Genomic DNA, 27,353 nt, shown 5'->3' with positions numbered 1-27,353 from the left:
TATAAAACTCTGGTCAAGTCTGTGTCTGTATCTAACTTTGGCTCAGGCAAAGAGCATCCTGGGTAAAAGCCAAACTGTATTCAGTTGCTGCTAGCTTAAACTCTCCCTACCCCCCCCCCCTCCTTCTCTTTGTTATGTAGTGTTGCTTTGAAATGGGAATATGTGGAAGTTTTATCTGTGCCTTCTCAGGCTCTGCTCAGGGGGAGTCTGGAGCCAGCGACACTCAAGGCCAAAGTAGGCCTGAGAACGAATTGGTACATCAGTGTGTGAATGTGCCCTGCATAGTCCCCCCTCCCTGAAGAATCCCTTTGAAGTTTACCTATATGATTGCATTCTACTGTTATGATCTTTCAATCTTAGTCTTTCAATCTTAGCCTAGTCGAGAACAACAGTATCAATAAACCAGTTACCTTGTTTCAACAACGACTCGTTATTGAATCTGCCGACTTGACACACACAATACAATGATAGTGATTACCTTCAATGGTGTTAATAGGAGTCGAGACAAATTCATGATCGGCCACCAGGTGTAAACTGTGAGGGCTGAATGAAGTCTCCATGCTCAAAGGCAGCATATCTCTGAATGGGGGAGAGGGGATGGCCTAGGAGGTCTGTTACCATCCTGCCCTGCTTCTGGGTTTCTGAGGGAGGGGTCTCTCTGCACAGCAGAGGTAGTTAACTCACGAAAGGCTGAGAGGTGATAGGATCACCATCTTCAAGAACTTGAAGGGTTCTCCTATAGAGGATGGGGTGAATCGTTTTCTGTGGCCCCGGAAGGTCGGACCAGAACCAATGACTTGAAATTAAATCAGAAGAGCTTCCGGCTTAACTTTAGGAAGAACTTCCTGACAGAGCAGTTCCTCAGTGGTACAGGCTTCCTCCTTGGGAGGTGGTCGGCTCTCCTTCCTTGGAGGTTCTTAAACAGAGGCTAGATGGCCATCTGACAGCAATGAGGATCCTGTGAATTTAGGGGGAGGGGTTTGTGCGTTTCCTGCATTGTGCAGGGGTTGGACTAGATGACCCTGGAGGTTCCTTCCAACTCTAGGGTTCTGTGATTCTCCTTCCTTGGAGATTTTCCAACAGAGGCTAGATGGCCATCTGACAGCAATGAGGATCCTGTGAATTTAGGGGGAGGTATTTGTGAGTTTCCTGCATTGTGCAGGGGGTGGGACTAGATGACCCTGGAGGTCCCTTCCAACTCTAGGGTTCTGTGATTCTCCTTCCGTGGAAGTTTTCCAACAGAGGCTAGATGGCCATCTGACAGCAATGAAGATCCTGTGGATTTGGGGGGAGGTGTTTGTAAGTTTCCTGCATTGTACAGGGGGTTGGACAAGATAACCCTGGAGGTCCCTTCCAACTCTAGGGTTCTATGATTCTTCTCCCTTGGAGTTTTTCCAACAGAGGCTAGATGGGCCATCTGACAGCAGTGAGGATCTGTGAATTTAGGGGGAGGTGTTTGTGAGTTTCCTGCATTGTGCAGGGGGTTGTACTAGATGACCCTAGAGGTCCTTTCCAACTCTATGATTCTATGAAGTTGCTGTCCCAAAGGCGTAACGATGTCCTCTGGTTGACATAGACTGGACAAAGTAACAAACTAAACTTGTTACAAGCCACGATGGCCAGATGGAACCTCCAGATTCAGAGGCAGTGTATCTCCGATGCTCAGTGGCAAACTGCAGAGGGAGGCGATCTTGCCCCCCCCCCCGTGTAACTCCCCACTTCTTCTCTCCGCAGCTTTGACATTGAGAATGGCTTTGGCAGGAACCGAAGTCCCCTGGACCCCCAGCCAACCCAGGCCTTGGGCTCATGCTGCAGGGAGGCGCCCCCCACAACCAGCGCCGGGAGTCCTTCCTTTACCGCTCGGACAGCGACTATGACCTCTCGCCCAAGACCATGTCCCGCAATTCTTCTGTTGCCAGCGACATGTGAGTAGGGGAGGGGGGGTTGGGGAGGGTGCAGAGGGGCTCCCTGTCTCTTTCGAGCAGGCCTTCCATCCCATGCCTGAGCCTTTTTCCTGTGTCCTGGGTTTCTTTAATTCTCAACGGGCATATAAACAGGCTGTGTGTTTTGACGTCATGCCATTAATATGGTCAGGGGAGCAAAAGGCACCCGTGGTTTCATCCCGAGCCCAAACTCATCCCTGACTCAAACCTGACTTGTTCCAAAATTCAGAACCCAAAGAAAAACCGTGACAAAATAACGAATACAATCATAAATTCACTTATAATTATTAAGGAATGAAACTTCAAAGTATTTGATTGTCATGATCAAATATCCTCAAAAAGTATATTATAGCATTGGAAGAAGTCCAGAGAAGGGCAACTAGAATGATTAAAGGTTTGGAACACTTTCCCTATGACGAAAGGTTAAAACGCTTGAGGCTTTTTAGCTTGGAGAAACGTTGACTGCGGGGTGACATGATAGAGGTTTACAAGATTATGCATGGGATGGAGAAAGTAGAGAAAGAAGTACTTTTCTCCCTTTCTCACAATACAAGAACTCGTGGGCATTCTATGAAATTGCTGAGCAGTCAGGTTAAAACGGATAAAAGGAAGTACTTCACCCAAAGGGTGATTAACATGTGGAATTCACTGCCACAGGATGTGGTGGCAGCTACAAGCATAGCCAGCTTCAAGAGGGGATAGGATAAAAATATGGAGCAGAGGTCCATCAATGTCTATTAGCCACAGTATATATATATAGATATGTATATATATATATATATATGTGTGTGTGTGTGTATACACACATATATTGGCCACTGTGTGACACAGAGCGTTGGACTGGATGGGCCGTTGGCCTGATCCAGTATGGCTTTCTTATGTTCTTATGATCCATTCCGATTAGTATTTAAGGTGAGTACATATAAATCATTTACAAAACGCATCTAAGCACAATTACATCAGAACAATTAGTTTAAAGTGCTTTGTGTTACAAAAGTGCTTATAAGTCAAAGAGCCTGTACAGATTTTTCTTCCAAAAGGAATATATCTGAAGATTCCCCGACATCCCTGACGGAGCCTGCAGCTGGCAGGATTCTTCTCGCACCGTTTCCACTGTCTTTATCAAAGAGGGATATCAAAAAAGTTGTATTTCACAATGGCGCTTAAGGGTAATACGACTTGAGAATCATACTGCGTGCTCGTACTAGCTTCAGTCCTTGCCCTTAAGTCGGGGAATCTTCAGATATATTCTTTTGGAAGAAGAACTGCACAGGCGCTTTGACTTACAAGCACTTTGTAGCACTAAGCACTTTAAACTAATTGTTCTGATGTAATTGTGCTTAGATGAATGGACTTGGTGGGGAAAATTCTGGAAACGGCTCTGGACTATTTCTCCCAGTTGTTGGCTGGGAAATCTAAGGAAGAAGCAAGAAAATATTGGGTGAAACTATATGTTTGGCTAGACGCTCAAGACTCTTAAGATTCTTCGGTGTGGACTTATATCTCCTTTCTGCTGTATTCAGTTTGGTGTAGTGGTTAAGTGTGCAGACTCTTATCTGGGAGAACCGGGTTTGATTCCCCACTCCTCCACTTGCACCTGCTGGCATGGCCTTGGGTCAGCCATAGCTCTTGCAGAGGTTGTCCTTGAAAGGGCAGCTGCTGTGAGAGCCCTCTCCAGACCCACCCACCTCACAGGGTGTTTGTTGTGGGGGAGGAAGGGAAAGGAGATTGTGAGCCGCTCTGAGACTCTTTGGAGTGGAGGGCGGGATATAAATCCCATATCTTCATCTACCTCACAGGGTGTCTGTTGTGGGGGAGGAAGGTAAAGGAGATTGCGAGCCGCTCTGAGACTCTTCGGAGTGGAGGGCGGGATATAAATCCAATATCTTCTTCTTCTATTCTTTATTATAATACTATTTGTATTGGAAACGTAGACTTAAATAGACATTTTAGCAAGAAGACTTACAATCACTAAAGCATATTATTTAGATGTTGATGATTTAATGTAAAGAGATAATAACATGTGATAATATTCGTATCTTAAGAAAGAATATATGAATGCAGATTAGATAATAACAATGCCAATACCTGTAACTATAATTTTCTATTCCCCCTTACCCGTTCTCTTAAATTCTCTAGAAGACCAATAACATTTTCAAATCGTAATTGTGCTTAGACGCGTTTCGTAAATGAATTATATATACTTACCTTAAAATACTAATCGTTGGAATGGATCATGGCAATCAAATACTTTGAAGTTTCATACATTAATAATTATACGTGGATTTATGATTGTATTCGTTATTTTGTCACGGTTTTAAATTTGGGTTCTCATTCTACTCTGTGATTCTCTCTGTCGTATGTTTTGTTTCAAAATTCAGCAGCATCTCTCCTGTCTGCGAGGGCTGGTCACCGGGATGGGGGGATATTGTACTGCTGCTTGTGGCTTCCAGGGAGGCTCCATGTCAGGGCCGGATTAACAGTTAGGCCAAGTAGGCTTCCCCCCCCTCCAGTTTTCCCTCTGCTTACAGCCCTCCCAGCCTGCACTCACAGTCAGCAACTGAGCCGCTCTTTGCCCAACTTCTCTGGTGTGGCTGCTGCTGGCGTTGTCGCCAAGTTTGCCTCTCTCTGCCTCTCCCCCGCAGGGGGCTTTTGAGAAGGGGCCTGCAGGCTGCAGCGGGGGCCACAGATGGCAAGGTGGGTGCTCAGACTCAGATAATTTCCAAGGAGGCCCCTGTGACTGCTTAGGAGGGGCCTCCACAGGGTTTAATGCAGCACTTCTCCGTGTTATCAGGGGATGTTTGCAGTCTGGTTTCTGTGTAGGATGGGGAAATTGTCAAGACTGGGATTACAATACATACAGGCCCTCTAGCTTTGGAGGAGCCAGGCAGATGTTAAGAAGCTGCAAGTCCCCGGGAGGGAGCCCAGAGCCGAGGGGGCTGACAAGGGGGCACAGAAGAACTGGCTGTGGACAGAGAAAGCAGACCTTGAAGGAAGGGCCAGGAGAGGAGGGATTAGAATACAAAGGAATTTCTTCCTTGGAGGTTTTTAAACAGCGGCTAGATGGCCATCTGACAGCGATGAAGATCCTGTGAATTTAGGGGGGGGGGGTGTTTGTGAGTTCCCTGCATGGTGCAAGGGGTTGGACTAGATGAACCCGGAGGTCCCTTCCGACTCTAGGGTTCTATGATTCTCCTTCCTTGGAGGTTTTCCAACGGAGGCTAAATGGCCATCTGACAGCAATGAATATCCTGTGAATTTAGGGGGAGGTGTTTGTGAGTGTCCTGCATTGTGCAGGGGGTTGGACTAGGTGACCCTGGAGGTCCCTTCCAACTCTAGGGTTCTATGATTCTCCTTCCTTGGAGGTTTTCCAACAGAGGCTAGATGGCCATCTGACAGCAATGAAGATCCTGTGAATTTAGGGGGAGGTGTTTGTGAGTGTCCTGCATTGTGCAGGGGGTTGGACTAGGTGACCCTGGAGGTCCCTTCCAACTCTAGGGTTCTATGATTCTCCTTCCTTGGAGCTTTTCCAATGGAGGCTAAATGGCCATCTGACAGCAATGAAGATCCTGTGAATTTAGGGGGAGGTGTTTGTGAGCTTCCTGCATTGTGCAGGGGGTTGGACTAGATGACCCTGGAGGTCCCTTCCAACTCTAGGATTCTATGATTCTCCTTCCTTGGAGGTTTTTGAGCAGAGGCTAGATGGCCATCTAACAGCAATGAAGATCATATGAATTTAGGGGGAGGTGTTTGTGAGTTTCCTGCAATGTGCAGGGGGTTGGACTAGATGACCCTGGAGGTCCCTTCCAACTCTAGGGTTCTATGATTCTCCTTCCTTGGAGCTTTTCCAACGGAGGCTAAATGGCCATCTGACAGCAATGAGGATCCTGAGAATTTAGGGGGAGGTCCTTGTGAGTTTCCTGCACTGTGCAGGGAGTTGGACTAGATGACCCTGGAGGTCCCTTCCAACTCTAGGGTTCTATGATTCTCCTTCCTTGGAGCTTTTCCAACGGAGGCTAAATGGCCATCTGACAGCAATGAGGATCCTGAGAATTTAGGGGGAGGTCCTTGTGAGTTTCCTGCATTGTGCAGGGGGTTGGACTAGATGACCCTGGAGGTCCCTTCCAACTCTAGGGTTCTATGATTCTCCTTCCTTGGAGGTTTTTGAGCAGAGGCTAGATGGCCCACCTGACAGCAATGAAGATCATATGAATTTAGGGGGAGGTGTTTGTGAGTTTCCTGCAATGTGCAGGGGGTTGGACTAGATGACCCTGGAGGTCCCTTCCAACTCCGTGATTCTATGATTCTATGAATTCGTTCTGGCTGCCGTTGTTTTATTGTAGGGTAGTGGTTTTAAATTGGGATTGTTTTAAACGTATTTAAATGTGTATTTCATTGTTTTATGGTTATGTCGAGCCCATTTGCAGGCAGGACGGGCTAGAAATCCCACCAATCCGAGAAAGAAACACAAGCAACGTCACGTCTCCTTGAATTAGCCAGCCCGGCTGAGGCTTCCCGTTTTTTGTTTCTTGGCTGCTTTGAGGGAGAGGAAGCAGTGAGAGATTCTACACAAGACACCCCCCCCAGGCAACCCTTGAGAAGGAGGCAGGTTATTGCTTTCTAGAGAAAGTCAATTGGCAAGGAGGTTAACTGCACGGTGAATGGTTCAGGTATCAGGGTAGGATCTGGGAGACCCAGTTCAAGTCCCCCCCCTGCCCGCAGTTCAGGAGATCTTGCTATGGCCCAGCCACACTCACTCAGCCTGACCTACCTCACAGAGCTGTTCTTAGATCCAGGTGGGCAGCCGTGTTGGTCTGAGGCAGCGAAACAGGAAGCCTCCAAAGAGCGCGGCGGCCGAGCAGCAGGAGTAAGGGGGTGCCTGGTGGTGCCCGCAGGTGGGGTAGTGTCCTAGGCAGCCACCTACCCCGCCTACTCCCACGTACCAGTGGGCGGCAATGTGTGCATTGGTGCTAAGAGTGAATCCATTTTGTGTTGGCTGTGTGGTCTTAAGCAGGGGGCACTTCCTGAATGGCCATGAAGCCAGACCAGTTCTCAAGCAAGATAACTGAGCCCGAAGAAGCCAGAGCTGGGCCCACGGCCCCCATCCCGCCGAGGCCTGTGGTGTGGCTGCAGCCCAGGACGCTGCATCTCTCACCTACTTTCCTTCCTCCCTTGCAGGCATGGAGAAGACCTGATTGTCACCCCGTTTGCTCAGGTAAGGAGCCAGGGCGTGGAGAGGCTGGCAAGTCTGCCTGCCTACCTGAGCTAGGATACCTTGGGCCCCACCCTCTCCCCCGCCCCACCGCCTCTTGTGTCAGCCTTTTTGTACACCTCGAGGAAGGCAAACTCGTTCTGGGCAGTGAAAAGCAGCACCCCTTTTTGCATAGACGGAACTCAGAGCTGATGTGGGTGGGTGGAGAATCAGGCAGGGAAATGCTGCTCTGTTTAGGAGCAGAGCCTTTTCTATGATGGCTCCAGTGTTGCTGGGTGCCCTCAGGCAGGTGGAGGCAGGGGTCATGCTTCCCTGGCAAAGCAGCTGGCTTGGCGTGCCAGAGGTCCCAGGTTCAATCTCCCGTCACAGGTGCTGTGGAAAGTCTTTCTCTGCCAGAAGCCCTCGAGAGACTCTGCCAGTTCTAGTAGAGACGAGGGAACTGGATGGGTCAGCAGAGTAACTTCATGGGTCTGGATGTGCCTGTTCAAAACATAGGACCATCAGAAGAGCCTTGCTGGATCAGACCAGGGAGGGGCCATCCAGTCCAGCATCCTGCCTCACACAGTGGCCAGCCAGTTCCTCTGGAGGGCCAACAGCAGGAGAGGCCAACAACAGGGCAGAGAGGCCGAGGCCTTCCCCTGAGAAGAACATCAGAAGAGCCCTGCTGGGTCAGACCAGTGAGGGTCCATCTAGTCCAGCCTCCTGTCTCACACAGGGGCCAACCGCTTCCTCTAGAGGGCCAACAACAGGGCAGAGAGGCTGAGGCCTTCACAACAACATCAGAAGAGCCCTGCTGGATCAGACTAGTGAGGGTCCATCTAGTCCAGCCTCCTGTCTCACACAGGGGCCACCTAGTTCCTCTGGAGGGCCAACAACAGGGCAGAGAGGCTGAGGCCTTCCCCTGAGAAGAACATCAGAAGAGCCCTGCTGGATCAGACCAGTGAGGGTCCATCTAGTCCAGCCTCCTGTCTCGCACAGTGGCCCACCAGCTCCTCTGGAGGGCCAACAACAGGGCAGAGAGGCCGAGGCCTTCCCCTGAGAAGAACATCAGAAGAGCCCTGCTGGATCAGACCAGTGAGGGTCCATCTAGTCCACCCTCCTGTCTCACACAGTGGCCAGCCAATTTCTCTGGAGGGCCAGCAACAGGGCAGAGAGGCCGAGGCCTTCCCCTGAGAAGAACATCAGAAGAGCCCTGCTGGGTCAGACCAGTGAGGGTCCATCTAGTCCAGCCTCCTGTCTCGCACAGTGGCCCACCAGTTCCTCTTGAGGACCAACAGCAGGGCAGAGAAGCTGAGGCCTTCCCCTGATAAGAACATCAGAAGAGTCCTGCTAGATGAGACCATGAGGGTGTCAGACCCAGAGTCAAGGAAAAAACAGTAGAAGTTCAAGATCTTTATTCCAGCTTCATGGTCATACACACACGTTGTCGGAACTGACCTTAGTTCCCCCAACTTATAAACCTTTGCCCTGACCGTTATAATTCAAACCAAAGCGCGCCAAGCAAAAGCGGGGGTTTTGCGCAGGGTTTTTGCTAAGCTCTCATCACTGCAGGTACCCACTATCAGTTCATGGTTCGCATCTCCTCTGTGATGGCATCGTAAGTATGGGGCTGATTCAACTTGGGTTGCCCCAGTTTGGTATAGTGGTTAAGTGTGCGAACTCTTATCTGGGAGAACCAGGTTTGATTCCCCACTCCTCCACTTGCAGCTGCTGGAATGGCCTTGGGTTAGCCATAGCTCTCGCAAGAGTTGTCCTTGAAAGAGCAGCCGCTTTAAAGAGCTCTCTCAGCTTCACCTGCCTTACAGGGTGTCTGTTGTGGGGGAGGAAAGGAAAGGAGATTGTAGGCCGCTCTGAGACTCTGTCCTTGAAAAGGCAGCTTCTGGGAGAGCTCTCTCAGCCCCACCCACCTCACAGGGTGTCTGTTGTGGGGGAAGAAGGGAAAAGAGATTGTTGGCTGCTCTGAGACTCTGTCCTTGAAAGGGCTGCTTCTGGGAGAGCTCTCTCAGCCCCACCCACCTCACAGGGTGTCTGTTGTGGGGGAAGAAGGGAAAGGAGATTGTAGGCTGCTTTGAGACTCTGTCCTTGAAAGGGCAGCTTCCAGGAGAGCTCTCTCAGCCCCACCCGCCTCACAGGGTGTCTGTTGTGGGGGAAGAAGGGAAAGGAGATTGTAGGCCGCTTTGAGACTCTGTCCTTGAAAGGGCAGCTTCCAGGAGAGCTCTCTCAGCCCCACCCGCCTCACAGGGTGTCTGCTGTGGGGGAGGAAGGGAAAGGAGATTGTAGTCTGTTCTGAGACTCTGTCCTTGAAAGGGCAGCTTCCAGGAGAGCTCTCTCAGCCCCACCCGCCTCACAGGGTGTCTGTTGTGGGGGAAGAAGGGAAAGGAGATTGTAGGCCGCTTTGAGACTCTGTCCTTGAAAGGGCAGCTTCCAGGAGAGCTCTCTCAGCCCCACCCGCCTCAGAGGGTGTCTGTTGTGGGGGAGGAAGGGAAAGGAGATTGTAGGCCACTCTGAGACTCTGTCCTTGAAAGGGCTGCTTCTTGGAGAGCTCTCTCAGCCCCACCCACCTCAGAGGGTGTCTATTGTGGGGGAGGAAGGGAAAGGAGATTGTAGGCCACTCTGAGACTCTGTCTTTGAAGGGGCAGCTGCTGTACGAGCTCTCTCAGCCCCACCTGCCTCACAGGGTGTCTGTTGTGGGGGAGGAAGGGAAAGGAGATTGTAGGCTGCTCTGAGATTCAGAGTGTAGGGTGGGATATAAATCCAATATCATCATCTTCTCCTCCTCCCCCCAACCAGGTCCTGGCCAGCCTACAGACGGTCCGCAGCAACTTTGCCCTTTTGACCCACCTGCAGGAGCGCATCACTGGCAAGTGAGTGTGGGCCTGGGGGATGCCAGGGTGAGTCTGCAGTAGGGGTGTGCATTGGTAAAGATAAAATGTGAAAAAAAACCTGGAAAATATCCTTTTCGGTAATTTTAGGCTTTCATAAAGCCGAGTCAGATTCTCTGATCTGACCTGGTAGCTGAATTAAGCATACCAGAGAAAAAGTGAAAAAACCTGGCTTTTTTTCCCTTCGGGAATCAGGACAACGGTGGGGAGAAGGGGAGAAGAATACTCCTTCCTTGCATACTTCAGGGGAATCTTTCATCTTCTTTTGTCTCTACAATTAGAACCATAAAGAGGTGAAGATTCTCAATGTGTTCCTCAGTCACTCAGCCATCAAGTTAACAACTGTTTTATCAGTGTGAACTCAATCAGGGCAATGGGGGGAGGGGAGGGATTTGTTGCAGCAAGTTATTTTACTGCGAATAAGAATAAATGCTCTAGAGCAGGGTTTCCCATGTGCCTGTTGTTTTTACACTTACATTTGGGGGTAGAGCCGGGAGACAGGAATTATGACATTTCCTGTGGTGTCAAGGACCAAGTGATGTCACTTCTGGGGCACATTGAACCAAAATTCCACCTTCTCCTGTGAACTTCCAGGGCACTCCCCCAAACCTGCCTCTTCTTCGGAAGTAAATTCATTTTCAGAAAAATCTTTGAAACTCATGCTGAGCCAAAATGGGGGTGGAAAGTGGGCGGTCATCTCTTTTCACCCCCACACCTGCATGCACCTATCTGTTTGTGTATTCTTCTCCAGCTTGCAAGCACTCCTAATGCCCATGTTCAATTGCCTGCACCACCTACACATCCCTTCCTCAACAGCACTGGCCAGTGTATGCAGTTGGGAGTGCTGTTGCTATTGCCATCAGGAATGCCAGCACTGTGTATCACCCACACTGGGCCCTGGCAGCTGCTCTACCTCAAAATATGCTGACACATTTAGTAGGCCCTTCCTTCAGCTGCTACTACTGAAACCCTACCTCAAGCTACAACCAAGCTTGCTTGGTTTCAAGAAAATCTTTTGACAGTGTTTTTCATACTTTTCTTTGGTTGAAACACAGGGAAATTGCTGTGAAAGATAGCAGAGAATTGTACTGCAATTAATGAATTAATTTCAAGTTATATGAAGTTCATATAAGCTTTTCTGCAGTTATCCCAAAAAGGATATTTATGAGGGACTTGCAACTTTTTACTAGCTGTGTTTCCCATGCCTTTAAAAGCAACCTGTTGTGCAGATACTTAGCCACTTAACTACTTTCATCCTTTTTAATATCTACAGGAGGAGTTTAATTTTGGTGGCAGACAGCTGTTAAAAGCAGGACCAGTAAAATGGTGCCAAATTCATAGTACCATCTCTTCCAGTGCTGTTGATATATTCCGTAGCAATCTCCAATAAACTCTTACTTTCCCTCACTCACACAGAAATCTCATAGAAGGCCACCTGGCTACAACTGGGGGTGCCAACTTTTCATTGGCAGAGCTCCTATGTCTGCAACAACAGTATGATGAACAGAAAAGTTTCATCCAGTAAAAATGGAAGGAAAGAAAGAAAGAAAGGGAAAGAAGGAAATGGAAGGAAAGGAAAAGAAAAGAAAAGAAAAGAAAGACATGGAAAGAAAGAACATAAACATAAAAGGAGCCATGTTGGATCAGGCCAGTGGACTATCCAGTCCAAAATTCGCTCATACAATGCCCAAAAAGCACCAGAATGTCCACCAGTGGGACCAGGGCACTAGAAGCCCTCCCACTGTTGCTTCCTACCACCGCCCCACCACCAAGCAGACAGACAGAGCATCACTTGCAGGGAAAGAAAGGAAGAAAGAAAGAAAGAAAGAAAGAAAGAAAGAAAGAAAGAAAGAAAGAAAGAAAGAAAGAAAGAAAGAAAGAAAGAAAGAAAGAAAGAAGGAGGGAGGGAGGGAGGGAGGGAGGGAGGGAGGAAGGAAGGAAGGAAGGAAGGAAGGAAGGAAGGAAGGAAGGAAGGAAGGAAGGAAGGAAGGAAGGAAGGAAGGAAGGAAGGAAGGGGGGCAAAGAAAAAAACCCTTCCTCACCATCAGATGACCCCAGGCAGCAAAAATTCTGCCCAGGGGTCATTTGGTTAAAAAAAAAATAGCTACTGGAATGCCCACTCCTCGCCCCACCCGGCTGAAAAAAACACACACACCCTTCTTTGCCGTCCAGGCCTCTCGGGGAGATCTCCCCAAAAGAACATACTGCAAGGCACATAGAAGCTCATACCTTGAAGAACACTTCATGGGTCTAAAATGCCAGTGGATGCTAGCTTTTCTCTCAAACACTGGGAGTGGGGGAGAAGGAAGGAGTGGCATCTCAGCTCCTCTCTGCACAACACAAAGATGGGGCGGGGTTAGCTTTGTTGGGGGCGGGGCTAGCTTTGACTTTTCTTGTGACCAGGTAGTGAGGCTTCCGTGGCCCAGTACCGGGTCACGACCCTGCAAATGGGAAATACTAAGAACATAAGAACATATGAAGCTGCCTTATACTGAATCAGACCCTTGGTCCATCAAAGTCAGTATTGTCTTCTCAGACTGGCAGCGGCTCTCCAGGGTCTCAAGCTGAGGTTTTTCAAACCTATTTGCCTGGACCCTTTTTTGGAGATGCCAGGGATTGAACCTGGGACCTTCTGCTTCCCAAGCAGATGCTCTACCACTGAGCCACTGCCCCTCCCCGATACTGCTCTAGAATGGTTAATATTTATCATTTCACACATACTCAGGAATGGATTAGCAAAAGAATGGACTTCTGAAATAAACCAATAGTAGCTAAAAACAGGGCTAGTATGTAACTTATCTAATTTATCATGCCTTTGTGTTTCCTTCAATTATACAGTATAGTTAAATTGCTTTCCTTTGTAAGGCCAAGCAGCCAGCAGGAAAGGGGGTGGGGATGGAGAGATGGACAATCTGGCCAGTTAGGGCCAAAGAAGCGCATGCCAGTCACAGGGGATTTTTCACATTTTGAAAATCTTCTGTGCATGTCCAGAGAGCATTACCCTGCTGCTGAAGGAATATCTCCTGGTTTGCCTGGCAATGCTTAAAAATATTTTCCTGTTAGGTCTTTTTAAATTTGCTGTTAAGGGGGGGCTACTTTGGGTTGGGGGGGGGCAAGCTGGCCTTGCCTGGGCATTAAAAAAAAAGTTTAATTGCTTTGTTGGGGGGCATAGTTTTGACTTCCAGAAGGTTGTTTTCAGGGGCAAGCTGGTCGGTCTGAGAGTTGTTCAGTGGGTGCTTCTGAGTTAGGGCTATTAGTGGGCTTTCAAAAATAATAGATAGATAGATAGATAGATAGATAGATAGATAGATAGATAGATAGATAGATAGATAGATAGATAGATAGATAGATAGATAGATAGATAGATAGATAGATAGATAGATAGATAAACAGACAAATAGAGAGTGAGAAAGATAGATAGATAGATAGATAGATAGATAGATAGATAGATAGATAGATAGATAGATAGATAGATAGATAGATAGATAGATAGATAGATAGATAGATAAATTTATTGTCATTGTTCTCAACAAAAAGAGAGCAATGAAATGAGGTGCTCTTCCACAAAACATACCAACACATCAAACACACATATTCATATTCATACCATTTAAATACATCTAAAACCATTTAAAACATTAAAACCATTTAAATACATCTAAAACAGATAAACATTCATAAAACCATTAAAACCATTTAAACCATTTAAATATATCTAAAACAGATAATCCTTCATAACCCTGCATTTAGCCTAACCACAGCACTTGGACAGAAACTGTCCTTAAATCTGTTTGTCCTAGCCTTCAACACTCTATATCGTCTACCTGACGGTAAGATCTCAAATAGCAAATGGCCCAGATGTGAAGGGTCCCTTAGGATCATTTGTATCTTCCTTTTACATCCCATATTATACAGATCCACCAATGAAGGGAGAGAACATCCACAAATCTTTTGTGCTCTTCTCGTCACAATTAGGGTCTGAGACAGGAAATTCTTTGAGTAACGTTGGCATAGAGCTTTAGCCCTTCCCTTGTAAGTAGGCCAGATAAGATCTTAAAAGCTGGAGATCTCCAGGCCGTTCTAATTTGCAGGAAAAAAAAGTTCAGCTATTGCTATGTATGAATCATTCGCGATCAGTGAAGCTTGTTAAAGCCTCTGGTGAAACAGGGCTATATGCGCTTCCCTGTTGCGAAATTGCGCTGCGCTGCCGATGCGAAATAGAGTCGTGCTGCTTTTCGTCTACACACCTTCCTTGTTGAAAGGGCTGTCGAAGCGTTGGACTCCTACTTCACGGCTTGTCAAGGATTTCCCTGGACTTCTACTACTCAAAGATATGAACTTTGTTACTGAACGGAAGGATTTTGGTTTCGGGGTATTTTGTAATTGGATTTATGAGAAGTATTATTGCTTTTGTAGGAAGTATTTTGTATAAAGTTTTTCAATATCGAGGCTGGTTTTTCGTGGATGCCTTCGGGCTCTGTTCCTGCCTCACCTGGAGATTGGCAACAATGGTTCCCCAGGAAATCCCTCCTACCCAATTTGATCTTTGTCCTGTTGGGTTTGTTTTTGTTGTTGTTTTTTGGCAATGCCATAGGGGCGCTGCCTCTTCTGGGCCACATGCGCTGGTTCTGCTGCTGACTGAAAAAAACACTTTTTTAGGCAAGAGATTCTCTTATTTGACCTTAGAACAAAGCAGGAGTCAAGTTCACCTTAAAGACCAACCAATTTTTATTCAGAACGTACGCTTTCGTGTGCTCTCTAAGCACAGTTGATCAGATGAGGGGATGAGGTATGATGAAGTAGAGAGCACATGAAAGCTTACGTTCTGAATAAAAATTGGTTGGTCTTAAAGGTGAAACTTGACTCCTGGTTTGTTCTACTGCTTCAGACCAACACGGCTGCCCGCTTGGATTTATTTGACCTTAGTTATTTCCCCCCCACAATTGAAACCAATGGAGTTTTCACAGCCATTGATTCCAATTGGGATAGGGGCACCCTCTTTGGGTGCCCCCAGGATTGGACCTCCTGGTCCAATCCTTTTGAAACTTGGGGGTTCTTTTGGAGAGAGACTCCAGCAGGTACCCAGCAAATTTGGTGCCTCTCGCTCAAACCCTCTCCCCCTCCCCCCGCCAGCCCATGGAATGTACTCTATGGGATTTTTCCATTGACTAAAATGGCCCATAAAGTATAATGAAGCCAAAAAAAAAAAAAAAAGGGAATACCAAATTTTTGCAGGTTTTTTTTTCCTTTACCTAATATGAGATTCGGCTTTCTCTTTCAAACAATCTTATTAGTAACATATGGTAATAAATTTCAATTTCTTGCATCATTAATAATTACTTTTTTTATCTATCCCATATATTACTTTCTACCCACCCCTCCCTCCGTTACTTGACCCCTGCTGGTGTTATATACTTATTTATATACCTTTATTAAAGGTACCCTTATTTAATGAGATTCGGCTTTCCAAGGGAATAATGATACTTTTTTTGTTTAATCAACCGAAAACCGAATTTTAACCATTTTTTTCCTCCTGCACACCCCTAGTCTGGAGCCCACCTGGGCAATGCTCACCCCTCCCCGGAGCATTCCAGTGCCTTCATCTCTCCTTGTTTGTGCTCCTGCCTGAACACAGAGGTGCCAGTACAATAGTAATAGTAAATACATCTGGAGCTAGCGGCAAATTAGAGCATGCGTGGATCCATGTTGTATGGAGTAGAGCTCTGGCTCTGTGGGACGTTGGGAGAAAGAGGATGAGGAAGAACTCTTGAAACCGTGAGGAGTCCTTTGAAAAGCAGTTCCTTATTCTTTCCGTACCATCACGAGTGGAACACTAAGAATTTAAAGACTTCACCCGCGTCTTCGTTAAGCCCTATTTGAAGAGGCTACCGTTCTTTGTGACGGCTGAGAGACTTTGTGCGGAAAATGTCAAGAATGTTCAGTGTTCCCTTAGTTTTGTTTTTGTTTCACTTCACTAAAAACGCATATTTACACGCTTTGCGTGAAAGTTTCATTGCTTCCAGCGGTTCTCATATTGAAGACAGCGGTGGGCTGAGGGGAGAGCCTAGGGTGGGGGCGGGTGCTGAATCCCCCTGAAATGGGCTCCTAACTGCCCACCTCTCCCCGTGTGTTTTGCAGACGAGCGTCCAGCAATGCCATCCCCCTGCCCACGTGCAAAAGCAGCCTCTCAGGTGAGTGTCTGCCCTGGTGGGCACATCTGAGGCATACAACAAACCTGCGGGGAAGACTAGTGGCGTTCTTTCCCAAATGCCCTTGAGGAATTCCGGGGCGTTTGCCAAAGCCTGAGTGCAGCAGGGCGAAATTTTGCATGAGAGATGCGGAAAGAATTGGGTATTTTTCTTCCAGCAATGTGGTCTTTTGCTAGCTTTGCTTCTCAGAAAGCCCCGGAAGGATTTCTTTTAAAATGGTCGGAGCAGGAGGGAGGTTTTCCCAGGCCTGCCCTTGCGAAACCAGGCCGTTTGGCAAACCTCAGCCGGGCTCACTCTGCAGGGGGCCATGAAACTGGCAAGAGGAGCTGCCCACCCTTTGCAGCCTGCTTGCAATCCAGGCCGGTTTTCTACTGTCCCCTCCCCGCCCCCTCCCACACACACCACACTCCTTTTCATGCCACCTCAGCGTGGGTGGAACATCTCCAATTGACGTCAGAGATTCCATTATTCCGAGCTCTTCCTCTCTGCTGCAGCCCCCCCCCCCGCCTTCTGGTGAATGACCCACCCCCCTTTGCATTCTCCTGAGCTGGGGGGCTGAGCCCTGACCCTGGATGGTTCCCCGACGGCTGGGGTGGAGCCGCCCTCCCATCTGGAGTGCCTTGGCGATGGATGGCATCAGCAGAAGAAGCAGTGTGCCATGCCAAGGTCGGCATGGGGGCACAGTCTAGGCAGCCTCAAATTGGTGTGTGTGGGGGGGTGGCAGAACCAAGAGCCCCTCCCTTCACTGCCACCAGATACTTCCTTGCACCGCAGCCTGCGATTTCTGGGGCCTGCGTCGGCCTTTCAATCTGTTCCCCAGCCTCTCCCCTGAATTTTAAAGTGAACGCTCCTTGTTGGTGGCGGTCTTTCTCTCTCTTTCTCTGGCTTGTGTTGCCTCCAGGCAGGGCAGCCGCTTGGTCTTCTGCCTGTAGGCTGGGCTTCCTTTGGGGGCTCCCTGCAACTCAAGAGCGCCCCGACAGAGTCACTGCAGCCCAGCAACAGGGTCAGTTCTACGAAACTTGGGGGTTCTTTTGGAGAGAGGCTCCAGCAGGTACCCAGCAAACAGGGTCCCCTGTTTTATACATTTCCCGGAACAACCTTTTTCCTGGTCAGGTCCAATCCTGGCCAGTTAAACTTCCCGCCACTTTCAGGCACCGCCCACAGGTGCGCTGTGCCGTCCTTTCCGGGACAAACATCAGACACAAAAGAGGGGGCAAGGAAGTTTACTTGGCAGAAGAGAGATTTGAACTGAGTACCGGCTGGATCCCCGCTTCTCGCTCGTTTTGTGACCTGGTTTCCTTCGACACATCACCCTTTGGGATTCCCAGCATGCTCGCGGCGATCCCCTGACTGTGAGGTGTCTCTATATGCCAAACAGACTTTTCCTGCCTTTCATACCTGAAGCCTCTCCCCACCATCTCCTTCACAGCAGCCCAGGCCAACCCCAGAAGAGCAGGAGCAGGTTAAAGGGAAGGACTTGACCAGAGAAGGGGCGGGAAGTGGGGATGGGAGGAGGGAGGTTTGTTCTTGCTTGGGCAAGCCCTCTCTGGAGGTGCCTTGGGGGGAGGTGACCAGGCTAAGGAGGGGAGGGTGGGGGCCTTGCTGACTGCTGCCCGTGGCTCTCCACAGAGGAGGCCTCCCAGAAGTTGGCGATGGAGACTCTGGAAGAGCTGGACTGGTGCTTGGACCAGCTGGAGACCCTGCAAACCAGGCACTCGGTGGGCGAGATGGCCTCCAACAAGGTATGCCCGCCAGTGTGAGGAGTGGCCTCTGTGGTCCCCTTCTCTGGTGGTCCCGGCGCTGGGCTGGGCTTGGATTCAAATGCCCAGTCACGATCACACTCTCTCTCTCTCTCCCCCTAGCCTGCCTTTCAGGGTTGTTGTGCAGCACAAGTGGAGGGGGGATCTGTGCTAGAGGCCGGGGGCTTGGGCCTGCAGGCTGATAATAGCGGTGGGGGGAGGAGAGTGCCAGGCCCCCCCTCTGTCCTGTCGATTTGGCTGAGTCTCCCAGTTCGGTCAAAACACAGGTGAGGAGCTCAGTTCGCTACCTGCATAAAGTACATAATCTGAAAAAATCGAATAAAATAGTAGTCATCAAAAATATAACTTTTAAAAATAGGTACGGTTATTTGGAATAACCTCGTTTTCAGCAAGGCGATTCCTCTCCTTTGTCTCCAGTTCAAGAGGATGCTCAACCGGGAGTTGACACACCTGTCGGAAACGAGCCGTTCTGGGAATCAGGTGTCCGAGTACATCAGCAATACTTTTCTGGGTGAGTCTTTGCTTGCGCGAGCGGCCTGCCCCTTTCCCTGTGGCCACGGGCAAACTGTGCGCTTCTTGCAAGCTGGGATGGCCTGGGCATGATCTCCAGGAAAAGGATCTCCTATGCCCAGCATCAGGAAGGACCACAGAGGGCCATGGTGGAGACTGGGCTTCTCCAGAGGAACAGGGGTCTGATCTTGCTTCATATTATTATTATTATTATTATTATTATTATTATTATTATTATTATTATTATTATTACCTTTAATTTATACCCCGCCCTCTCTGCAAGCAGAGTCAGGGCGGCTAACAATCAGTTCAAAATTTCAGTCAATAAATGCAATTAAACGATCAAACTTCAGACAATAAACACTATTAAAACCTTCCCCCCCTCCCTTTTTTTAATTAATCAGATTTTCATTAACAGATTTTCAGTTTACAATAAAGAACACCGTAAACTATCACCTCAAATAATGCAGCCTTAGTGAGGATATAATAAACAAATTTTAAAAACGACAAGAAAAAGAAAGAGTAACCCGTAAAATAGAGAACCGAGGAGCGGTCATACAATTATACTGAAGAGCATCCAGAGAAAATATATTCTATTGACTGATTCTACTGTAGGAATGTACAAACAACTGTCCCAATATTCCATTAAGAAATCCAGTTAATCAAACTCAACTCATTAGAGCTCACAGTTTTTTGCATTCAGACCAGAGGAGAGAAAGTGAGCCCAGAACATATTAGACATAGAACATATCATAATAAAAACGTTTTTGGGGGGAGAATTATGTTTGGTGAGATATTCCACTATTTGGAACCAGAACACAGTAAATTTTTCTTGAGTACATTCTGTCAGAGCATCAGCATTATAAATTGAGATTTTACTTAATAGGAAATAATCCCACAGTCGGGTTCTCTAAGCATGTATTGAAGGCAGAGCCGTGTCTTTCCAGTGTGCAGCAACCTCCAAGCAAGCTACTGTCAGCAAGAGGGCAATCCTGTCTACAGACATTTTGTTTGATGGTGCATAGGGCCACCAGCCTAACAGAACAGTCTCTGGGTGAAAGGGGAGAGATTCTCCAGTGATTTCCTTCATTTCTTTTAATATAAGAACCTCAAAATTATGAATTTTAGGGCAGGGCCACCACAGATGTATGAAGTCACCACCTTGTCCACAATCTTTCCGGCAGAAAGGGCTACTAATCGCCCTTCATGCTATAGAGTTGTTTAGGAGTATAATACCAACGGGTAGCCATTTTTAGAGCCTGGAATCGTATGTTAAAAATTTTTGAAGTGAAGCAGAAGGTATTCCAAAGTTGGCCCCAATCCTGCTCTGTTCTATTTTGACGGCCTTCTTGCCATAATTTTAAATAATGTGGTATTTTTTTCTTTGGTATCACCTAGGACAGGGGTGGCCCACGGTAGCTCTCTGGATGTTTTTTTTTGCCTACAACTCCCATCAGCCCCAGCCAGCATGGCCAATGGCTGGGGCTGATGGGAATTGTAGGCAAAAAACATCTGGAGAGCTACTGTGGGCCACCCCTGACCTGGGAGTATTTTATACAGTTTTGACACCAGTCCTGATTCATTAAATTTTTGATTCTTTAGCAGGATTTCAAAATTTGTAAAGGGTCTGGTCGAGTTTTTATGAAGAACTGTTGTGATTACCAGATGCCTGAGTATTAAAACCTTTTAAAACATTTTAAAACCATTTTACAATGCTGTTAAATAACAGATTGTCCTTTACTAACAGTTAAACCCGTAGTAGTTCCAACATCTCAGTAGTGTAGGCGGCAATCCTCTCCCAGTTTAAGTGAACATATGAACATATGAAGCTGCCTTCTACTGAATCAGACCCCCTGTGTCCATCAAAGTCAGTATTGTCTTCTCAGACTGGCAGCGGCTCTCCAGGGTCTCAAGCTGAGGATTTTCACACCTATTTGCTTGGACCCTTTTTGGAGATGCCAGGGATTGAACCTGGGACCTTCTGCTTACCAAGCAGATGCTCTACCGCTGAGCCACCGTCCCTCCATCTCCATCACCTACTGCCTGGACCCTTTTGAGTTGGAGATGCCGGGGATTGAACCTGGGACCTTCTGCTTACCAACCAGATGCTCTACCACTGAGCCACCGTCCCTCCATCTCCATCTCCTATTGCCTGGACCCTTTTTAGTTGGAGATGCCGGGGATTGAACCTGGGACCTTCTGCTTACCAAGCAGATGCTCTACCACTGAGCCACCGTCCCTCCATCTCCATCACCTACTGCCTGGACCCTTTTGAGTTGGAGATGCCGGGGATTGAACCTGGGACCTTCTGCTTACCAAGCAGATGCTCTACCACTGAGCCACCGTCCCTCCATCTCCATCACCTACTGCCTGGACCCTTTTGAGTTGGAGATGCCGGGGATTGAACCTGGGACCTTCTGCTTACCAAGCAGATGCTCTACCACTGAGCCATCGTCCCTCCCCAAAGGCCTGTTGGAATAACTCGGTTTTGCAGGCCCTGCAGGATTCATATAGTTGCTCCCCACCCAGACTCGTGTTCTGGCCAGGCGTTGCCACTGGAGAAAAATAACAAACTTGCTCCGTGTGAAAAATAATATTCTATATCAAGGGTGGCCAACCTTGTTTAATGTAGTAGCCACGTGGAATAAATGTCAGGTGTTTGAGAGCCACAAGACATGAACGTTGGATGTTTGAGAGCTGCAAATAGATGGAGGAAGGAAGAGGCAGAAAGAAAGCAACTTTAACTTGAAATGCCTTTTCCAAGCTGGCCAATGGGGTGGTGGGGGCTTCAAGAGCCACACAATGTGGGTAAAAGAGCCACGCGTGGCTTGCGAGCCACAGTTTGGCCACCCCTGCTCTGTATAATCCACAATATACAACAACTTTGTCTCAGGTAACAGTACAATGGTACAGTAAGACAACCATCTGATGCATGACACAGCTACTGTCCAAAAATCATATTACATTCAAACTGTAGTCCAACTATAAAAGAACCGGTCCAATTTCGTTTTGGATATGAACTGTCCTTCTTCTGAGGTCTGTCTTTCATATTCATAGATTCAGTAGAGTTGAAGTGCTTTAATTCATTTCCTGGCTTCTTGAAATTCCTAAATGCTGACAGATTGAAATTGGTAGTGACATTCCAGAAAAAATAGATTAAAACAAAATAAAAAAATTCAGGAAAATGCATTTAAAGTTAAAGTTTGTTTCTTTCCACCTCTCCCTCCTCTCCTCCCCATCAATAACTCTCCCCTCCTCTTTCTTTCTTTCTTTCTTTCTTTCTTTCTTTCTTTCTTTCTTTCTTTCTTTCTTTCTTTCTTTCTTTCTTTCTTTCTTTCTTTCTTTCTTTCTCTCTCTCTCTCTCTCTCCCCCTCCCTCCCTCCCTTCATCTCTTTTTTCCTTCCTTCCTTCGTTAAGCAAGTTAGTGAGTCTTTCACATCTTTCAAATCGGATTTAAAATGCTGGGGCAAAGTTGCATAGAGCCATGGGTCATTTTGTAGAAAAAGAGGTGCTGGAGCTCATTATAACTCATTTGCATATGCCACCCACCCCTGACATCGCTCAAAGGCATACTCAATCAGCTCAGATCAGCATCTACCATAGAATGCTTCTTGAATTGGAACTGTCATGATAAAACCTTACTCCCATCAGACTTTCTAAATTACTTTCTCCTACGTGGCTTCAGTGGCATGAGGAAGATTTCCATCTTTTGGCTTTATATGTTTTGGTATTTTCCCTTTTATTGTGGAGGGAAATATTCGAAAGCTTGTCAAATCTTAAAGTTCAGCAAAATTCTCACAGGGGGTTTGAACAGTGGAGCCCAGAAGCAAGTATTTGGGGGCGGGGATACAAACATGGCCCAATATCTTAAAAATATAGAATACCACCACCACCACCCCTCATAGAAGGGCTTTTACTCTTGCCAGGTACAACGTTATGCTGTCTAAAGTAACAGAAGGGAAATATCGAAAGACCCCATACAGCAAAATAATCTGTACATGCGCCATTGGTGAGGTGGAAACCCTGGAACATATTCTTATTTGTTGTCCCCTCTATAAGGAAGTTAGGGACAAGGCAATTCTCCCTATTTTGGAACAGTCTAAGGTGCTAACAGATAAGATATCTCTGGGGAACAAAGCAGTAGACAAGTTCACCTTTAAGACCAACTAAGTTTTATTCAGAATGTAAGCTTTCATATGCTCTTAAGCACACGTCATCAGACAAAATGCTTAAGAGCATACGAAAGCTTACATTCTGAATAAAACTTGGTTGGTCTTAAAGGTGCAATCTTGTCTACTTATTTGTTCTATTGCTTCAGACCAACACGGCTCTGGGGAAACTGCTTAAATACCAGCCATCACTAGAGTGACAGCGAGGTTTTGTGCCCAAGCGATCAAACAGAAGAATAGTTTTAAATCACAGGAGCTTTCTCTTTTGGTGTAATAATAATAATAATAATACATTTTATTTATATCCCGCCCTCCCCACCGAAACAGGCTCAGGGCAGCTCATAACATATAAATTTCAATTTACAGTAAAACATCAGTACAATTAGATAAATCATTCATTAAATAAAAACCATCATATTTAAAACCATCATTTACAATTAAAATTAACATTTGTGGTGCTACATCTCAGATGTTTTCTTCAGTAAGTTTGGTGGCTGCATATGTCTACAGCAGATCTGTCTAGGGTTGCCAAGTCCAATTTCAGAAATATCTGGGGACTTTGGGGGTGGAGCCAGGAGACTTTGGGGGTGGAGCCAGGAGACACTGGGGTGGAGCTAGGGCCGAGGGGGGGAAACGGCACCAAGGAGCGTGGCGAGCCGCCCCATCTCGGAGCGGGCGGCCGCTGCGCTGCTGCTGCCTCTTCTCCGCTCACTGTAGCTGCTCCTCCAAGATGGGCTCAGGCTGAGCCCATCTCGGAGGAGCAGCTAAAATGAAGCCGAGAAGAGGCGGCAGCAGCGCAGCGCCATTGCCCGCTCCGCCTCTGAGGTAAAATCAGAGAAGGGGAGGGTGGAGGCAGGCCAGAAGCGTGGCGAGCCACGAGTCCGGGTCCTAGAAGGACCTGAGCCCATCTCGGAGGAGAAGCTACGGTGAGCGGAAAAGAGGCGGCAGCCGCACAGCGGCGTCGCCCGCTCCGAGATGGGGCGGCTCGCCGCGCTCCTTGGTGCCGTTTCCCCCCCTCCCCCACTTCCGTTTTTTTGGGGAGCAGGGGAAGAGGCTGGAAATTCTGGGGTCCCCCGCCAGGGCGGGAGGGTTGGGAAGCCTAAATCCGTCTTAGGTCTATATTTAGGTGAAGGCCATTTTAAAAAGAGTAATCTTGCAGGCCCTATGGAATTGATCAAGACTCCGCAGGGCCCGCACTTCATCTGGAAGTTGATTCCACCAGTGTGGGGCTACGATCGAAAAGGCCCGTTCTCGTGTGTAGACTTACAAATAACCACCGCTATGTACTAAAATTTTATCTACATTTTAACGTTGCTGTAATACATGGGCGTGTATTTTAGTAGTATACCTTTGACAGATTTGTACTTTTTATTACTGATAGATTTGTGCTTTTTACCTGGTCTGTGACTGTTATCACTGACACTGAAAGGGGGCGGGAAGAAGAAAGAAAGCACAATAACATTTAGACGTTCCGGAGCTCCGTTCCTGTGAGCTCCTGCCCCAAATGAGGCTTGCACAGAGCACACAGGGCTTTTCCACCCTGCTGATGGGTGTGATTTGTTTTGCTTGTGCGTTACACATGTTTGTATGTGTCTCTGTGTGTGTTGGGGAAAGAGAAATCTATGGGACTGAGTGAGAGACCCAATCTGTTCCACGAAGCATCACTTTTTTTGGGATGGACCAACATTCCAGCAGGCCTGGACTCCTGTTGCCATGGTTCCAGGGATATTATTAGCCTCTGCTGATGTCAGTTCTTATGTCTCCATCATATTGGGGGGGGGAGTCCCCTTGGAGCAGCAGGACGGTGGTGCAGGGCTGCACGGTGAAGCTTTTCTACACTGGCTTTTCCCACCCCATGGCTCCAGAGACGTAGCTCTAAAGAAGGAGATGGGCACTCCTTTGGGGGCTGGGTGTGCGTCTCCTTTGCCTCCTGGGGGGGAAACTCTGAGGAAGGGGGTGGGCTGGGGGAGCACAGCTTCTGGAAAGAGGCCGTCGGTCCCTGTCAGCGAGGAGCCGGATGTTGCTGTCCAGTGCAGTTTGTGGACTTTCTGCCTCCTGAGAACCGCCTTTGCCATTGACGTAGCCTGCTGAGGCTTCACTTGTGTACTGCCAAGGATTGCAGGGCAATAGGGCATGTGTGTGGTCTGTTCACCGAGGGGATCGGCATGCCCCTGTTCACTGGTGTCTGCATTTGGCGAGGGTGCTCCTTGTTGAGGGACAGAGCTCCTGGGCTGGAGGGGGAGGGGAGGCCTGTCCTTGTCACCGGTGTGTTCTCTGCCCCCCTCCAGACTAGCAGCATGAGGTGGAGATTTTACATTTGGTGAGGGTGGGACAGGAGCCCACTGACCCGCTCCTTGTCGAGGGACAGAGCTCCTGGGCTGGAGGGGGAGGGGAGGTCTGCCCTCATCACCGGTGTGTTCTCTGCCCCCCTCCAGACTAGCAGCATGAGGTGGAGATTTTACATTTGGTGAGGGTGGGACAGGAGCCCACTGACCCGCTCCTTGTCGAGGGACAGAGCTCCTGGGCTGGAGGGGGAGGGGAGGCCTGCCCTCATCACCGGTGTGTTCTCTGCCCCCCTCCAGACTAGCAACATGAGGTGGAGATTTTACATTTGGTGAGGATGGGACAGGAGCCCACTGACCTGCTCCTTGTCGAGGGACAGAGCTCCTGGGCTGGAGGGGGAGGGGAGGCCTGCCCTCGTCACCGGTGTGTTCTCTGCCCCCCTCTAGACAAGCAGCATGAGGTGGAGATTCTGCATTTGGTGAGGGTGGGACAGGAGCCCACTGACCCGCTCCTTGTCGAGGGACAGAGCTCCTGGGCTGGAGGGGGAGGGGAGGCCTGCCCTTGTCACCGGTGTGTTCTCTACCCCCCTCCAGACTAGCAGCATGAGGTGGAGATTCTGCGTTTGGTGAGGGTGGGATAGGAGCCCACTGCCCTCCTCCTTGTCGAGGGAAACAGCTCCTAGGCTGGGGGGGCCCTGCCCTTGTCACCGGTGTGTTCTCTGCCCCCCTCCAGACTAGCAGCATGAGGTGGAGATTTTACGTTTGGTGAGGAGATTTTTTATTTGATGAGGGTGGGACAGGAGCCCACTGCCCTCCTCCGTGTCGAAGGAAACAGCTCTTAGGCTGGGGGGGCCCTGCCCTCGTCGCCGGTGTGTTCTCTGCCCCCTCCAGACAAGCAGCATGAGGTGGAGATTCTGCGTTTGGTGAGGAGATTATGCATTTGGTGAGGATAGGACAGGAGCCCACTGCCCTCCTCCTTGTTGAGAGACAGAGCTCCTGGACTGGTGGGGGAGGGGAGGCCTGCCTTCGTCACCAGTGTGTTCTCTGCCTCCTCCAGACAAGCAGCATGAGGTGGAGATTCTGCGTTTGGAGAGGGTGGGACAGGAGCCCACTGACCCGCTCCTTGTCGAGGGACAGAGCTCCTGAACTGGAGGGGGAGGGGAGGCCTGCCCTCGTCACCGGTGTGTTCTCTGCCCCCCTCTAGACAAGCAGCATGAGGTGGAGATTCTGTGTTTTGTGAGGGTGGGCCAGGAGCCCACTGACCTCCTCCTTGTCGAGGGAAAGAGTTCCTGGGCTGGGGGGGGAGGGGAGGCCTGCCCTCGTCACCGGTGTGTTCTCTGCCCCCCTCCAGACAAGCAGCATGAGGTGGAGATTCCCAGCCCGGTTTCCAGGGAGAAGGGCAAAGAGGAAGCCAAGCCCCCAATGTCGCAGATCAGCGGGGTGAAGAAACCGGTGCACAGGGCCAGTTTATACTGCGCTGCCATCCCACGCTTTGGGGTCAAGACGGACCAGGAGGGGCGCCTGGCCAAGGTGAGGGGGCAGCAAGCCCGGCCTTCCCAAGGATCTGATGAAGATCTGAAAATGTTGCTGGTCCCTGAAAGGGGCTCCTGGGCTTGAATCTAGTAGCTTTTCCTCCCAAGCGGTTCTCCCCCTTCCATTCCCTGAGAGGAGGTTGTGGCAAACTAAGTCCTGAGTCTCCACTCTCTTGTCCAGAACTCTGGCAACTACCCCAGCGGCCTCTGACAGGGATGCTGGTGTCCCAGGTGTGCATATTCTGCACTTTTGCACCTAAATACTTCTGATTTGCTTCTTTTCTGATGTAAAGCTCCACGTTTCTAGCTCTCGAGGCGAATATCTTGTGAAATCTTAGAGGCCAGAGAGGGAAATAAGATTTCCAGCAGCCAGCCATTTCTCTGAGTGACTTGCTTCATCTTTGAGGGTGTCTGTTAGGTGGGAAGATATGGTCAGTGTTGGCCCCAGTGACCACCCCCCCACCTCCCTCTGCTCCAGGAACTAGAAGCGGTGAACAAGTGGGGTCTTGACGTGTTCAAGGTTTCCAAGTACTCCGGCCACCGGCCACTCACGGTTGTGATGTACAGTATCTTCCAGGTAAGTCGACTCTTCCAGCAGAATTTTGTGAAAGTGTTGCTTGGGGCTCTTAAAAAAGCTTGGGGCTCTTTAGCTTGGAGAAACGTCGACTGAGGGGTGACATGACAGAGGTTTACAAGATTATGCATGGGATGGAGAAAGTAGAGAAAGAAGTACTTTTCTCCCTTTCTCATAATACAAGAACTCGTGGGCATTCAATAAATTGCTGAGCAGTCAGGTTAAAACGGATAAAAGGAAGTCCTTCTTCACCCAAAGAGTTATTAACACGTGGAATTCA

The 27,353-nt window shown here is 48.6% G+C and overlaps 1 protein-coding gene across 1 annotated transcript in view; it reads left to right on the top strand.

The window, feature by feature from the left end:
- Positions 1-1,748: 1,748 nt before the first annotated feature.
- The window catches only part of PDE4C (phosphodiesterase 4C), a 40,223-nt gene continuing 14,618 nt past the window's right edge, over positions 1,749-27,353 (top strand). Inside the window, exons 1-8 of the mRNA XM_060232761.1 lie at positions 1,749-1,925; positions 7,122-7,158; positions 9,946-10,019; positions 16,176-16,228; positions 17,876-17,988; positions 18,424-18,517; positions 26,319-26,497; positions 26,978-27,076. Of these exons, the coding sequence (XP_060088744.1) occupies positions 1,807-1,925; positions 7,122-7,158; positions 9,946-10,019; positions 16,176-16,228; positions 17,876-17,988; positions 18,424-18,517; positions 26,319-26,497; positions 26,978-27,076 (768 nt within the window). The 5' untranslated portion in view covers positions 1,749-1,806. The remainder of the gene's footprint in view (positions 1,926-7,121; positions 7,159-9,945; positions 10,020-16,175; positions 16,229-17,875; positions 17,989-18,423; positions 18,518-26,318; positions 26,498-26,977; positions 27,077-27,353) is intronic.

The sequence above is a fragment of the Heteronotia binoei genome, chromosome 2 (genome assembly GCF_032191835.1).
Source record: "Heteronotia binoei isolate CCM8104 ecotype False Entrance Well chromosome 2, APGP_CSIRO_Hbin_v1, whole genome shotgun sequence".
Taxonomy (NCBI): Eukaryota; Metazoa; Chordata; class Lepidosauria; order Squamata; family Gekkonidae; genus Heteronotia; species Heteronotia binoei.
The sequence above is the reverse complement of the archived record's forward strand: the minus strand, read 5'-3'. Positions and strand labels throughout refer to the sequence as shown.